Source organism: Ochotona curzoniae, unplaced genomic scaffold (assembly GCF_017591425.1).
Source record: "Ochotona curzoniae isolate NIBS_2020 unplaced genomic scaffold, NIBS_Ocur_1.0 contig_1274, whole genome shotgun sequence".
Classification (NCBI taxonomy): domain Eukaryota; kingdom Metazoa; phylum Chordata; class Mammalia; order Lagomorpha; family Ochotonidae; genus Ochotona; species Ochotona curzoniae.
The window spans coordinates 3,074,093-3,089,974 of NW_024465023.1; the positions used below are offsets into that span (position 1 = coordinate 3,074,093).

At 39.1% G+C, this 15,882-nt stretch overlaps 1 protein-coding gene across 1 annotated transcript in view; it reads left to right on the plus strand.

The window, feature by feature from the left end:
* CDKL5 (cyclin dependent kinase like 5) overlaps positions 1-15,882 on the plus strand; it is a 181,217-nt gene that overhangs the window by 126,078 nt on the left and 39,257 nt on the right. The window contains exons 5-8 of the mRNA XM_040997668.1: positions 1,663-1,799; positions 7,372-7,492; positions 10,159-10,218; positions 12,868-12,958. Of these exons, the coding sequence (XP_040853602.1) occupies positions 1,663-1,799; positions 7,372-7,492; positions 10,159-10,218; positions 12,868-12,958 (409 nt within the window). The remainder of the gene's footprint in view (positions 1-1,662; positions 1,800-7,371; positions 7,493-10,158; positions 10,219-12,867; positions 12,959-15,882) is intronic.

The window sequence follows — 15,882 nt, forward strand, 5'->3', positions numbered from 1 at the left end:
GTAGACCTTGCATGGTGCTTGGATCCTCCCCTCCCTTAGCCACCATCCTCCTCCCGTTCAGCTTGTGTCCTCCAACGTGCTTCTACTTAGGCTACATTTCTTCGTGGAAGGGACATTAGTTTTTTTAGCCCTGTGGTCAAACCTGGGGTCCTACAATTTCAACTTGCAGGCTAGGATTCTGGCCCTGATCCACAATCTTGGGGGAAAAAAACATCTTTTTTGATTTTATAGCTTTGGATTTTAAGATGGGAGTATGCAGGTTATGTAGTGCCCTGTAATCAAGTGGTATTTTTGTGGCGTAACATAGTACTAATCAATCATATAGGGTGACAGAAACAAATACTATCAATGATTTTATGTCAGTTCTTTCTTTTTGTTGTTTCTAAGTGAGTTTGTCACAAACAGAAAAACATTTCAACAACATTGTATTTATACAGGGCTGAGCCCAAAACATTCAGATACTAATTTGAACTGAAATATTATTGTTGCTACTTTCCTGCTAATGAATCTCTTGGAGTTAACGTGGTTTCTGTCCTTGCGTGTCCGTGGAGGTTCCCATGAAGTTGGTGGCATGGAGCAGGGTTTATGGGTTTCCCCGATTTGGAGTGGACAGGTGGGCATGCCACAGGAAGACAACAGGAGGCCACAGCAGCTGCTGTGCAGAGAGGATCAGAGAAGTGGCTGCAGCTTGGCCAGCAGCTGCCTTGTGGATGCCTGGTGCACGACCTCTGCTCACTGAGCTGACTCACCTGCAGCCCTGGAAAGCCCAGCCACCACAGATGCTGGCTGCGGAGCAGCTGCCCTGCACAATGAGAGGGTTCTTTCCTTACTGCAGCTTTAATTTCCTTCTCCCCTAATATTGAGTGTTATAGTGAGAGTGAAGTCACCTGTTTTATCTGTAAGTCTAGGCTTTATATAGGTGCACATATACCAGAGTTTTGGAAAAATGGAAATACATTGGTGCAAAAAATTATTTGAAACCTATGCCCAATTCTTTTGTAATTTCAAAAAATTTCAGAAAAAATTTCCATGAACTTTTTAAAAAAGATTTATTCATTTTTATTGCAAAATTAGATATATATAGAGAGAGGAGGAGAGACAGACAGGAAGATGTTCCATCTACTGGTTCACTCCCCAAGTGACCACAATGGCTGGTACTGCACCGATCTGAAGCCAGGAGCCAGGAGCTCTTCAGGGTCTCCTATATGGGTGCAGGGTCCCAAGGCTTTGGACTGTCCTCCACTGCTTTCCCAGGCCACAAGCAGGGAGTTGGATGGGAAGCGGGGCTGCTGGGATATGAACCAGCACCCATGTGGGATCCTGGTGCAGTCAAGGTGAGGATTTTAAGCCACTAGGCTCCCGCACCGGGCCCCCATGAACTTTTTGACGAGCCTCTCCCCCATACACTTTTGCAATAAGAGTATAAAAAGTACAAGCAAAGAATAAGGTTTGTGCTGGGCTAGGAAGCATTTTTCTCTTGAAGTCTTTCACTCTGGCTGCCCTGCACCACAGAGTAGGTTTTTCAGTGTTCCTCCACAGGCTTGTTGTGTGGAGTACTCCAAGTGGAAGGTGAAAGCGGGCTTCTTGCATCGTGCTTGACATTCTTTGAACAGTAGTTAGAAAACTTGAATTTTACCCTCTTCACCATTGTTTACCTTCCAGAAAATGAAGAAGTCAAGGAGACGACTTTACGAGAGCTTAAAATGCTTCGGACTCTCAAGCAGGAGAACATTGTGGAGCTGAAGGAAGCCTTTCGTCGCAGGGGGAAGTTGTACTTGGTGTTTGAATATGTTGAAAAAGTAAGTCATTCATGGCCAATATGGAGTTTTGTCTGCCATTTCTGACACTATTGAAAAGTATTTTTTATCTGTATCACTTGCCCAGTGTGTTTATAATCTGAGGATGTTAATGAAATTATTGTTCATGATCATGAGAAAACACAATGCATTTCAGGATTTTGTGCAATTCTGATTGTACAGAGAGACCATCTTGAAATTTTAAGCAGTATGCAGATTTACCCTGCAAAGTATTAGACTCTGTGCACCAGGTAATTTTTTTACTTGCTTTCCTGTGATTAAACCTACATAAGGTTTCTGAAATAGAAGCAGGTACTTTAACAGCATGATCAGAGACCATACCAACACAAACCGGTGGCGGTGGGGGGCTCGGTGAGCTCCTGAAGCAGCCTTCGGTGAACTGCAAGCACTCATTTTTTGTGAGGAGGTGAGATGTGCAGGACCATAAGTTGAGGCTTGGGGTGGTAGAAGGAGCGTCTACAAGGAAGGAATGGGAAGCATGGGAGAAAGCGAGGAAAATGTTGTTCCAGCTGTCTGCATTTTTAAAGCACCAAGACTTTAAAACACAGTGGTTTCAATTTATAAGCGACAGTTTTCATGCTGTAACCTTAGGGCAAATGGATGTGTGTGGCAGTAATCAATAGCTGTGTGCCTATGACTTTCTGGGAGAGCAGCTGGTTGTAATCTAGAAGGTGAACAAAAAAGCACCTTAGAAATAGAAGAAAGTGCAGCCAGACTGAGCCTGTTAGAAGTTTCCTTGATAAGTAAATAGGTGGTTTGTGTGGATTTTCTGTACTATTATCTAACAAAGACTGGAACTGGACAGGGTTTGTGTTTGCTTTAGGTTCCCTGGAGTTTGCTGGGCTATAAATGACACAGTACTGCTGCCATTGCTGTCACCTATTGGAAAGCAATGTTGCCAAAACGACTGAGCAGTCGCTTTGGCTTCAACTCCAATCTGCCTTCGAGATTATTTTTCACAGGTTTTTAAAAATATATAATAATTTCATTGCTAGCACAACTTGAAAAACTTACCAAGCTTACTATTCTAAACCATTGCTTTTGTGGTTCTTTCCAGAACTTGTTTTACATTTAAAAAAGAGAGAGAGAGAGATTTACTTATTTACTTATTTGTTTGAAGCGTTTTGTGATCCCAGGGCAGGGGGTAGGAGGTGGTGGGTGGTGGGATTTTTCTATCCTTTAGCTCTTTTTTTTCTGTGTCAATTTAGGTGTTCCTCTGAAATACCTTCCTCACCAAATACAACAACAAAATTATATATATACATATATATAAAGTTACAGGAAAAGGATTTTAGTACTAAGATTCTGGGGGAGAATCAAATACTCTTTATTTCTTAGTTGTTACAGATAATCATGCAGTTTGTAATTTTCACTGCCAAATAAAATTTGATAGATCTATTTCCGTTTATTTTTATTTTTGTTCTGTTCATGGTGATTGCTCATGGTGAATAACAATCTAGCATATGAAGCAGAAGAAGCATCTCTGTATCTGCTTCCTCACTGGGAGAAACAGGAGTTCTGCTGCTCAGTGGCTACCCATAGCACCAGTCCTCTGACACACACTCCCCCATTCTCAACCTGCGAATCTGTCCTTGTGCCTGTAGGGCTTAGGTAAGAAGTAACCATCACACCTGTCCATCAATGGCAGGGCCATATGAATGGCAGTGAGTCAGAGAAAGGCAAAGAAGGTGCTTCAAGCAGTTGGCAACAGAGGCCCAGGGTCACAGTGGATTAGTCAAATAGAGGTTTCTTACAAAGTAGTTCTATAGGATCGGTCTAGCAGCTTGGCTGTCACAGGAGGACCAGGCCGCTTCTGCCTGTCCTTCACCATCCTTGAGATCTTTGGCTCTTGTCCTTAAAGTCAGTACTGTATGCAAGGCACAGGGTAAATACTCATTTAATGTTGGACAACTAGGTCACACTAGATTCCTCTAGACTAAGGAAAGAATAGCCAGTAGGAAGCTGTAGCTCTACCGCTAAGGAATTTACAGGTAGCATATGAGAGAACAAACACCACATTTTCTATTTTTCCTATATAATCCTATATTACAAAGCCCTTGAATTCCTAGTACACAATTGTGATAACCTGTGTTAACTGAAAACTGCAGTTCAAATGAAGAATCATAGAAAGGGTGTATACATATATTGCTATGTGAAAGCCATATACAGTTGGCTGTCCATATCCCTGGGTCAAACAAATGTAAATCATGCAGTATATATTTGTCTACAATGGTTGTATCCATTTTTTGTTTTGCTTTGTTTTTTGTACAACAGTGATTGGGTCTGTTCTAAACACGTGCAAACTTTTTTTCTATTTATTCTCTAAAAAATATAATACAAACAACTCTTTAGTTAACATTTACACTGTATTAAGTATTGTATGTGAACCAGAGGTGGTTTGAAGTACAGGAGAGAGGATAATGCTAGGTTACATATGAATGCCATTCCATTTTGCATAATGGACTTACACAACTGCGGGTTCTGATATCCATAGAATGGAGGTTCTGGCACCAGTCCCTGCGGGTCTCATGGAAGGACTGCATCTTCATTACTGCTCTTCAGAAGTCAGGGCATGGTCTTTTGCATGTTGCTCTTCTGACTGAATGTTTGCTGGTCTTTCATACCTCTTTCAGACCCATGACGCATGTTTAAAATGAAACCAAAGCTTGAAGACACTTGCAAAGCAATCTCAATGCAGGGTCCTTCCATATTTATGCTTGTGCACACCAGGTCCTATCCCTTGCTAGTGTTTATAGTTGCCTCACTCATATTTGATTATATGGTAATAGTTGAGTGGTTTTCCTTTATTAAATTTTTCCAAAGAATTTTTTAAAGATTTATTTATTTTTATTACAAAGTTAGATTTACAGAGAGGAGGAAAGACAGACAGATCTTCCATCTGCTGGTTTACTCCCCAAGTGAACCGCAACAGTCGAAGCTGAGCCAATCAGAAGCCAGGAGTCAGGAGCTTCTCTGGGTCTCCCATGTGGGTGCAGGGTCCTCGATTGCTTTCCTAGGCCATAGGAAGGGAGCTGGGAGGGAAGTGGAGCAGCCACGCCATAGACTGGCACTCATATGGGATTCCGGGTGTGCAAGGGGAGGACTTAGTCACTAGGGTACTGCACCCAGGTCCTCCAAAACGTTTTTGGAACTTTGTTTTCTTGTAAACAGCAGATTGTGGTTTTTTTAAGTTTCATTGGTTTACATATTGAATATACTAACATAACAAATATATCTATTATAAATAGATATAGAAATAATACTTATAGGTATATGACTTGACCGGTTGTATGAATTGTGAGGCTATATTAGAGCAGTGTTTTCCATCTCTTACCCTCATACTTCTTTACATTCTGAAAAAAAAAATTTGAAGATTTATTTATTTTTATTACAAAGTCAGATATACAGAGAGCTGGAGAGATAGAGAGGAAGATCTTCCCTCCGACGATTCACTCCCCAAGTGACCGCAACGGCCGGTGCTGTGCTGATCCGAAGACAGGAGCCTGGAACTTCTTCCAGGTCTCCCACATGGGTGCAGGGTCCCAAGGGTTTGGGCCGTCTTCGAACTGCTTTCCCAGGCCACAAGCAGGGAACCTGATGGGAAGCGGGGCCTCCAGGATTAGAACCGGTGCCCATATGGCATCCTGGCATGTTCGAGGCGAGGACTTCAGCCTCTAGGCCACGTCGCCAGGCCCACATTCTGAAAATTATTGAAAATCCTGAATTATTTTTATTTATGTGGGTCTTATCAATGTTTCTCGTTAGAAGTCAAAACTGAGCAATATGAAAATACTCTTTTTATAATAACAGTAAACGGGTTACAAGTTAACATAAATAAGTTTGTGCATCAGTCAATCTTTCAAGTAAAAAAAGTGCCCAGTTCAGCTTGTATCTCTTGTGTCTTAATCACTCAAATGCTTTGCCAAGACAGTCATGGTACAGATGGCAGACATGCAGTGAAGCATCTTCTGTACCTTCCTCATTTTATCATTTAGATTCTTAAAAAGACATATAGTCAAGAATCAAAGTTTAGTTATATATAACTGCTTTGTTAGGGACATCTGCCTTTAACTAAAATGAGACTTAAATATATGTATGTGTATATGTGTGTGTGTGTGTGTGTGTGTGTTTACTTACTTGAAAGAGTTACAGAGAAATAGGGAAGGGGAGAGTGAAGGAGGGAGAATGAGAATAAATGAATGAAGGAGTGAGTGAAGCATCTACCTGCTGGTTTACTCTACAGCGTTGCAGCAGCCTGGGATTGGGCCGGGACCCTGTGTGGTGCTAGGGGCCTATGCACTTCGGCTACCTTGAGCTGCTTTCTCTGGCACATAAGAGGGAAGTAGAAGTGAACTGGAATTAGAAGTGGAGCAGCTGGGTCTCAAAGGAGCATTTGTATGGGATGATCACTTCACAGGCAGTGAGTTAACTGGCTGTACCACAATGTCAATGCTACCATGTTCCTCCCCTCCACCCCCCGTTTTTTTTTAACTGCCGGGGTTAATTGGCTTACATGATCTAGTAGCCTTGTTTATTCATTGTTAATTGGTACCATGAGTGTAAATGCCAACATAGTAAAAGACAAACCTGTGAGGGTTTTTACAAGCATAGTTTTGGTACCATGGGCACGCTGTGAAGTCTGAGGACTCCCCCCGCCCCTCATCCCCCAAGATTCACAGGCTACACTTTGAGAATTTAATGAGCTATGATTGTGCTGTGGGCTTCACTTGTACTTTAAGGAGAAAATTGAAAATATTTGCTTAATGTAAAAATTCAATGGAAAATGACTAAGTAGAGTTTCTACCTAACACAAAAATTTTGAATGAGTTTTAAAATAATCTGTGACTCCAAACTAAGGTTTTTGAATATTGAGTTGTTTGGGATCTTTGAGTTTTTATTCCAACATTATTTTCTAGCTTGTTTTAATTTTTGTACTAACTATATTGATCACTTTTGGTCTGTTTAAAAAATATTTCCCAGTTCTCACAAAAATATTTTCTTTTAAATTTTTTTAAAATTTTCTTTTTAATATTTTTTGCATAATTGAAGGATATATGTGCATATGAACCTCCAGTTAGGATGGAGAGGGTCAGGTAGTGAGGAAGGTGAGTGGACTAATGTTCCAGTTTTTCTTTTCTCGTCACAGAAATATTTTCAAGGCTTGGCCCTGTGGTCTTAAAGATGCGCAGGTCGCTGTGTTAAAAGTGCTGTTTTCCTCCTTCATGCATTGCATCATCATACTTATGTTTTGTATTACTTCTTCCTTCAAATGAGTCAAAAATGATTCTTGAAAGGCTTAAGGGTTTGTGAGAAGTATAGTTTCTTTTTGAGGCAGCATTGAGGAATTGTAAAAATGGAATTACTCAAATGAAAAGGTAGATCTAATGCAGTATCCTGATTGAACATGAAAAAAGTTTTAATTGGTAAGCACAACCATTTTTAAAAATGTATGCTGTGTTTTGGATGAATTATCATCCATGATACTTTAACAATAGTGCATGATTCACGGGCATACCTCATTTTGAAGATTAATGTCTGTCAATTTAATTTTTAGAATATGCTTGAGTTGTTGGAAGAAATGCCAAATGGAGTTCCACCTGAAAAAGTAAAAAGTTACATCTATCAACTAATCAAAGCTATTCACTGGTGCCATAAGAATGATATTGTTCATAGAGGTGAGTACGGGCTTTTTTTTTTTTAAAAAAAAAAAAGATTTATATTTTTATTATTTTTTCATTGGAAAGGCAGATATACAGAGAGGAAAGACAGAGAGGAAGATCTTCCGTCCGATGATTCACTCCCCAAGTGAGCGCAACGGCCGATGCTATGCCAATCCGAAGCCAGGAGCCTCTTCTGGGTCTCCCACGCGGGTGCAGGTTCCCAAAGCCTTGGGCCATCCTCGACTGCTTTCCCGGGCCACAGGCAGGGAGCTGGAAGGGAAGCGGGGCTGCTGGGATTAGAACCGGCGCCCATATGGGATCCCGGGCATGCAAGGCGAGGACCTTAACCATTGTGCCATCGCGCCAGGCCCGAGTACGGTCTTTTTGAATGGAAAATATTAGTATAATATTAAAAAGTTAAAATATTTCATATGTTAAGAATATGTTTTAAAAAGAATATTTTCATAAGCACTGACATTTCACTTTAAGTTAACTATATTTTGGAAGTACAGTATGTTAGAATCTCTTTCTGTACCACCAAAAAGATGGGTTCCAAATGTGCAATGTCTGTGTTTGTCGAAGCAGATCCACTGTCAGCTTTGGACACACACAGTGATACAGGCGAGCCGAACAGATCTGAACTTTGGTCCTTCTGGTAGACCAGGTTAATGTAACAACCTGGAAGCAGGCATTATAGGTACCGTGACTCTGACCCCTCACTGGCACCTACCTCTTGTTCCTCTTACACCAACAAACAGTCTCTAGTGCTAATCTGTACCTCCTGATTTTCCCTACCTGCTAGTGGAAAGTAAACATTGTGTGCAAATTGCAGGCATGATCAGTCTTGTGTAAAGGCCATGCTTATATTCCCATAAGCTGTTTTATTTTATCATTTAATGCCGTGAAGTGAGTAGTTCATAGCAATCAAAGGAAATTCCTTGCTCAGCGTTATCTTTACATTTATCTTCACTTGACAGTCTCTGCTGCATTGCAGAGTTTTACAAAAGTAGGTACAAATTGACATAAAAATGAAGCTGAAAGTTGTTTATTAGAAAATGTTGCAGATGCTTCTTGTGTTTGAATTACCAGATGCACAAATGCTGCATTTTTATTTATGCGAATGCGCAAGGATATCCCATTGAAAATAGTTTGGCTTTTAAAGGTATCTTAGAGGTCATGCAAAGAATGCCAATCTGGAAAAGTTTACATTTCTCTTGCACTTGCCTCTCATGGCAGTTTTATCAAAATTATTGGTGGCATGGATAAGTCTCTAAGTAAACTGAGTAGTGTTCAGGATACTGATTCTAATGACAGTCAATATTCTAGTTTGAGAATGTTACTGAGGAACTGAATGATATAAATGTCCATTATGCTATTGTGTTTTGTTTAAACATATAGTAAATAGTGGTTCCCATTAGCAGTAGAAACTATAATTTTTAAAGATTTATTTTTTTATTATTTTTTTTATTGGAAAGGTGGATATACAGAGAGGAGAGACAGAGAGGAAGATCTTCTGTCCAATGATTCACTCCCCAAGTGAGCGCAATGGCCGATGCTATGCCAATCCGAACCCAGGAGCCTCTTCCGGGTCTCCCACGTGGGTGCAGGGTCCCAAAGCTTTGGGCCATCCTCGACTGATTTCCCAGGCCACAGGCAGGGAGCTGGAAGGGAAGCAGGGCTGCTGGGATTAGAACCGGCGCCCATATGGGATCCTGGGCGTGCAAGGCGAGGACCTTAACCATTGTGCCATTGCGCTGGGCCCGAAACTATAATTTAAAAAATCTACACATGTAACTGCTTCTGCCATTTGCACCTGTACCATGTGATAGATGGTAGGTTCTACACTGTGAAAACAGCATTGCGAAGTGCTTCTCCAGAGGCGACTCTACCTACATTTTCTCAGAGTTTCTACCCCTTAACTCATATCACATCTTCAAAAGACCTATGGAGAAAAACTGGAAGTCTGGACTCATCCAGTAATCATAGCTTCAATATTTTATGTTGATAATCAAGGCAGAGGGCCCGGCTTGAGTCCTACTTGCTCTACTTCCATTCCAGCTCCCTGCTCATGTGCCTGGGAAAATAGTGGTAGATAACAACTGCTTGGGCCCTGTACCCGTGTTCCCGCAGATGGAGCTCCCGGCTTTGGCCTGGCCCATGTCTGGGCTTGTGGAATCAGCAGTTGGAAGACTTTTCTCTAGCTCGGACTTTAAAATAAAATGTAAAAATCTTCAAGAAAGAGGAAAAATATTTAAACCATGACAGAAAATATATATTGTTTTCTTCCAGTAAATGGCACCTTGCATCTTACTTTTATACTTACTTTAAATGTAATAGGGATATACATATTTTATAAATGCTAAAAATTGCATTAATTAGTATTTTGGAAAGTAAAAATACTTTCTTGTGATGGATTTGCCTAGACTCAGTCATGTTTACGTTCCTTTCAGAAATTTAATTAATATCTTCAAGGGGAAATTATTTTTAGATGCAGTCTTTGTGTTTCTCAAAAAAAACTAATTGAAACTTTTATGAATCAACATAAAAATGGTATTGTTTTTCGCTGCAGTAGTTTCTATTTAAATTACTCTAGATATTTCTAATTAGATGCAGTAATTTAGAAATGTCAGTTGCAGAATGTATAGAACCTTTTTGCTAATGTCTTTTAATCTATATTCCAGATATAAAGCCAGAAAACCTTTTAATCAGCCACAATGATGTTCTGAAACTCTGTGACTTTGGTAAGTTGAAAAGAAAGTCGAGTCTTCATACTTCTTCAATTCATGTGAATATAATCCATAGGTAACTTGCAAAAGCATATTAAAGTGATTTTTGTGTTTTGACTTACATTAGCAGGGGAGCATTCAGTCTAGTGGGTCAGCTTCTGCAGAGTACCCCTCCCCATCAACCCAAGTCAAATTACACAATATGTATTTCAGAAGTTCATGAAAACATCTATTATGAAAAACTACACATGTATAAGTGTTAAACATTCATATCAACTTAGTTGTGTGTGGAAATTGATATTGCATTTGTGATTGAAGAATTCTGTTTATGGAATGCTCATTTTGGGGCTGGCATGATGGCTCAACTGGTTAATTACTTCTCTTTCTGTCTACAAGTCGCAGCATCCCATATGGGTGCCAGATTGTGTCCGGCTGCTCCACTTCTGATCTAACTTCATGCTAATGTCCTGGAAAAGTGGTGGAGGGTGGCCTAAAAGCCTTAGGTCACTGAACCCACTTGAGAGACCTAGGAGAAGCTCCTGGCTTTGGATTGGTTCAGCTCTGGTCATTGCAGCCATTTTGGCAGTGAATCAGCGGATGGAAGATCTTTGTTTCTGCTTCTCTCTGTAATCTGCTTTTCCAATTAAAATATATCATTTCTTTAAAGATTCATTTATTTTTATTTGAAAGATTTGCAGAGAAAGGGAAAGATCTTCCGTCTGCTGGTTCACTCCCCATGTAGCCACAATAGCCAGAGCTGTGCTAATCCGGAGCCAGGAGCCAGGAACTTCCTCCAGGTCTCCCGCGTGGGTGCAGGGTCCCAAGGCTTTGGGCCGTCCTCTACTGCTTTCCCAGGCCACAATCAAGGAGCTGGATGGAAAGTGGAGCAGCTAGACTAAGAACTGTCAACCATATGGGATCCTGGCACATGTAAGGCGAGGACTTTAGTCACTAGGCTATCCCACCAGGCCCCATAAATGGTTTTTTTTTTGTTGTTAATTCCCATTTTTTTTTCAGTGTGACAATTAGAAACATGTCACTGTTTTCTCTGAATATTTCCAAAGAATCTGAGTGTTGTGAACTTGCTTAAGAAAAAAATGTTTTATAGGACTTACTCTTTTATGCTCTATGAAAAATATTATAAGGAATCTTTATCCTAAATTTTTAACAATTTAGAATTAAAGTGAAATATGAAACAGTATATCTAAAATGTTTTGATGTTGGCAGTTTTAGCATTTTGTAGCATTATGGGTTTCAGGTACAGTAGATCTATTTGTGGCTTACTGTCCATAATTATGATTACCCTTCAATACTGAGACTTTATACACCTCATGTAACATTTACTGTGTACACATGCGTCTGTGGGTTGCTCAGCTATTGTAGCTTGAAAGTTACTGATATTTGTGGAGCAAGTTATAAGCAGAAAAGAAATGCTTGTGGAATAGCCAATAAAAGAATAATCCTAGTCTAGTATTATTTCTTTTTTTTATTAATTACATTGCATTATGTGACACAGTTTCATAGGCTCTAGGATTCCCCCATAGTATTATTTCTTTTTTTTTTATTGTTAGTAACATTGTATTATGTGAAACAGTTTTATAGGTACTGGGATTCCCCCCACCCCTCCCGCAACCCTACAACCATTGGTGGATTCCTCAACCTTGCTGCATAACCACAGTTCAAGTCCAGTTGAGATTCCTTCGTTGCAAGCATATTCCCAGCATAGAGTCCAGCATCCTATTGTCTAGACAAGCCCAGTGGCCGCTTGGGGCGACCCTCCCTGGTCTGAGGGCAGAGCTAGCAGAGTAAAGTCCCGGTCAGTTAAAAGCCCCAACAAAACATCAGCAACAATATACAGTGTCTTGGAATTAATTGACATAATATTGAGTAGACAGTATGTTAGAAATAATGCAAGTTCAATTTTTCAATACACATGGATTGAGACAGTATCAACGACAGGTTCAAAAACAAACAGACAAACAAAAGGAAAAAAAAGAAAAATTATACAGGTTAGATTAAAGCAAACGTGTGGTATCTAACCTTTTGGGATTCGCTCATTTCCCTTAGCATTATACGGTTCCTTCGTCTACATGCATAGTATTATTTCTTAAAGACTGAAATGGCCAGGAACCCCCTAGTGGCAGCACTGCATGTGGAATTCTGTGTCTTGTATGGTTCCATAGGGGCTTCCTGATTGTTCTGCCTGCTAGAACATGCAACTCCTGTGTGTGGCTTGAAAAACCCCATTCAAAAATAATATTAATTTTTAAAATATAATTTACACATATACACACTTATATGTACATATATGTGTGGTGTGTGTGTGTGTGTGTACTTTGTTAGGTCTGACATATTTAGTGACCATCTGTTATACTAGTTGAACTTTGACTTAAGATTTGCATTTGTTGGGAGAGGTGATTTCAGTATGCTTTGGATTTTTATAAAGGCATGAGGTGACTTTGAAACCATGAATTTCTTTAGCTTAAGGGAGAGACTGTTTATAGTGATTGTTAATTGACATGAGCACTCTACAAACTTTTCAAAGTAACAAGGACACTATTAATGAAGGGCTTGTTCAGTACCAGCCATTATGTCCTTTGGTGTTCTTTTAAAGTATGAACTAGCAGTGAAATATTTGCTAAGATGAAATTATTGCTCTTTCAGGCTTTGCTCGAAATCTATCAGAAGGAAACAATGCGAACTATACAGAGTATGTGGCCACCAGGTGGTATCGGTCCCCAGAACTCCTGCTTGGGTGAGTTACCTTGTCGAGGTAGACTGACTTCTGTAACTCTGCTGATCCTTTGCCACTAGTTTTGAGGTCCTCTGTGGAAACTAGTAACTGTAGTGAATTAAACATGTCAATTGTGTATTCAGTGTAACAAAGCACCTAAAACCTTTATGGTGTGAAACAAACACCTTTTATTTGCTTATGATTTTGTCAGTAATTTGAGTTTAGCTGGGTGGTTCTTCTACTTGTCTCTTGGTTTTGCTCATGTAGCTATAATCATCCGACAAAGCATCTGGGTGCTGATTCATTCAGTTAGGAAACCTCAACTAGGACAGAGGACAAACCATTTTCTAGTAGAGTAGTCCAAGTTTCTTTGTACAGTAGCAATAGAACGCCATACAAGAAGGCAAGTCTGAAGCTTTAAAAAGGGCTTTTCGGTCCTCTGCATAGCTTTTGCCTCATTTGACAAACAATGTTACATTACCAAAACCCCAGTTCAGGGTATAGAGAAATAAATCCCACTTCTAGATGGAAGAAATGACAATACCACATTTGTAAAAGTGGCATATGGATGGAAATGGGAAGAATTAGTGCAGCTATCTTTGCTAATAATCTTCCACATTAAAAATGTGAATATGCACAGGAGTTTGACGTTCTGACTTATTTATTCAGTTATTCAGTAAATACTTATCAAGTATTTCCTATGTCTAGCCACTTTACTAGACACATAGGGTTGATATTGAACCAATTGCAGTTTTCTCCCAAATTTGTAAATCGCATTTGATAATGAATGGCTATTCAGTCTAACACCACATTGATGATTTTCTCATTAGCATCTGTATTCATCTACTTTGTCTCTATCATTCCACTATTAATGTCCTTTCATTCGATTTTAACAACAGAAAAGAATATTTTGATAAGGTTCCTCTTTCCTTCTTAATACACTTTACCATTTGAGTCTAAAAAGAAATCTTAGTCTTAATCCTGTTCTCCATCACTTAACAAGTGTCTCCCTATGCTAGTTGTAGCATTGTGTTATTTTGTCTGAATTTCCTTCTTTAAACACCCAAGAAAAAGGAGACATACTCTACAAAATAAATTAGACATGGTGGTAATATCAACCAAAGTTAACACATTATAGATTTCATTTCTTTCCCTTGGCGTTCCATACATGCAACAAGGAGAAATGAGAAATTTAATTTATGAAAGATACATTTTATGTAATGGCAATATACATTACTGGATTTCTTCTGAGGATCATGACTTTAAATTCCTCTCATATTAACTCTTCGTTTTCCCAGTGTCTACCAACCATTTGTTGTTAATTTTTGATTCATTGCTGACTTCAGGCCTGTAGAAATCATTGTTAGTTTGTAAGAGATTTACTAGGTTTTTTTTTTTTAATCAAAATCTTACTTTATCCTGAGAAATAATTGATAGGTAGTCCCTTTATTGAGTTGTTCATTTGTGTGGGCAGAGTTTAGAATTTCTGCTAATTTTTAGTCTTCGGTTTAGGATTGATTTTCTGTTTCTTCTGTGAGTCTTTCTGGACGCATTGAGGTACATAGGCCATTTTCTTTTGGGTGGATTGGAATTTGATTTTACTGGATACTATTAGGCAACAAGGAATGAATATGAAATACATTATTCTTAGAACCTAATCTGAGCACCCAGAATAGTGGAGAAGACTCTATTGCCTTGTTTATGAGCTCTCCCCAAGGAGTTCTTCCTAAGGACAGCTTTATAGTCCATCTTCGGAGGGTGTTTGCTATTTAATAATACCTACAGGAAAACTGAGGTTATGCTTAGAGATGTGTGTTTTAGAGATGTGAGATTATGTTTAGAGATGTGTCAAAAGTAAATAGAGACAATGCAACTAATTTGAGCAAGTTGAATAGTACTAGCTGATATCAAGTCTAGCGTAAGAACCGTATTACTTGTCCAAAAATTCCTTTGAAATCTAACTTGATCTTTGATTATATGATAAGAGTTTACATTTTGGGGAGTGTTATAATGCTGTGGATTAAGCTGTTGCTTGCAACCCCAGTGTCCTTTGTAAGAATGCTGGTTTAAGTTCTAGCTGTTTTGCTTTTAATCCAGCTTCCTGTTATTGCTCTGGAAGGGCAATGGAAAGTGGCCCAGATACTTGGGCCTCTGCCATCCTTGGCGGAGACCAGCATATAGTTCCAGGCTTCTGGCCCAGACCTAGCTGTTGGAATTATTTGGGAAGTGAAATAGTAGATGAAAGACCTCTCTTCCTCTCTCTGTGTCTCTGCCTTTCAAATACGCGAATCTTTTTTTTTTAAAGATTTTAGAGATAATTTATACTTTAATACATTTCCAAGGTTTTGTCCTTGGCATTCAAAATAGTTCCAGCTGTATAAATTATTCAAATCAGAGGAAAGAAGAATAGCATGTAGTAGGAATGTGGGGGTTTGTGGTTTTCTCCATCTAGCACTGTGGAACAATTTTCTTTTTCTCAAATAGCTATCAAAGAAAGTTCTATATCCTTCCCAACAAGTTGTCAAAAGTAGATGAGATTTCCTTATATTGGTCCTTACGTTTCTGTGGGAAATAAATTAGATAAATGAAATATTGATTTATTGTTACAACGATTTATTATCCTAGAAGCAAAGCATTCTTTAAAATGTGGACAGTACGTTAGTTTGAAATGTTTGTATTAGTACTGTATCATGGCATGCTAGAATTTCATTTCATACTGCTTTTCAAATATTTTATTTCCCACTTCTTAAAGTTTGGAGTATTTATATTTGAAATCATATATATATATATATATATGATTTCCTTATCTGCTATAAATCATTTGACTTAAGGTGGTAGATAGTAGGGTGTAAGTATAAAGCTGCTTTGAGGTTACCTAGATTTTTTTAGGTGTATCCTCCATTTGTTGACAGTAGCAACACTCCTGAAGCCCTCTGGTGAGCTTG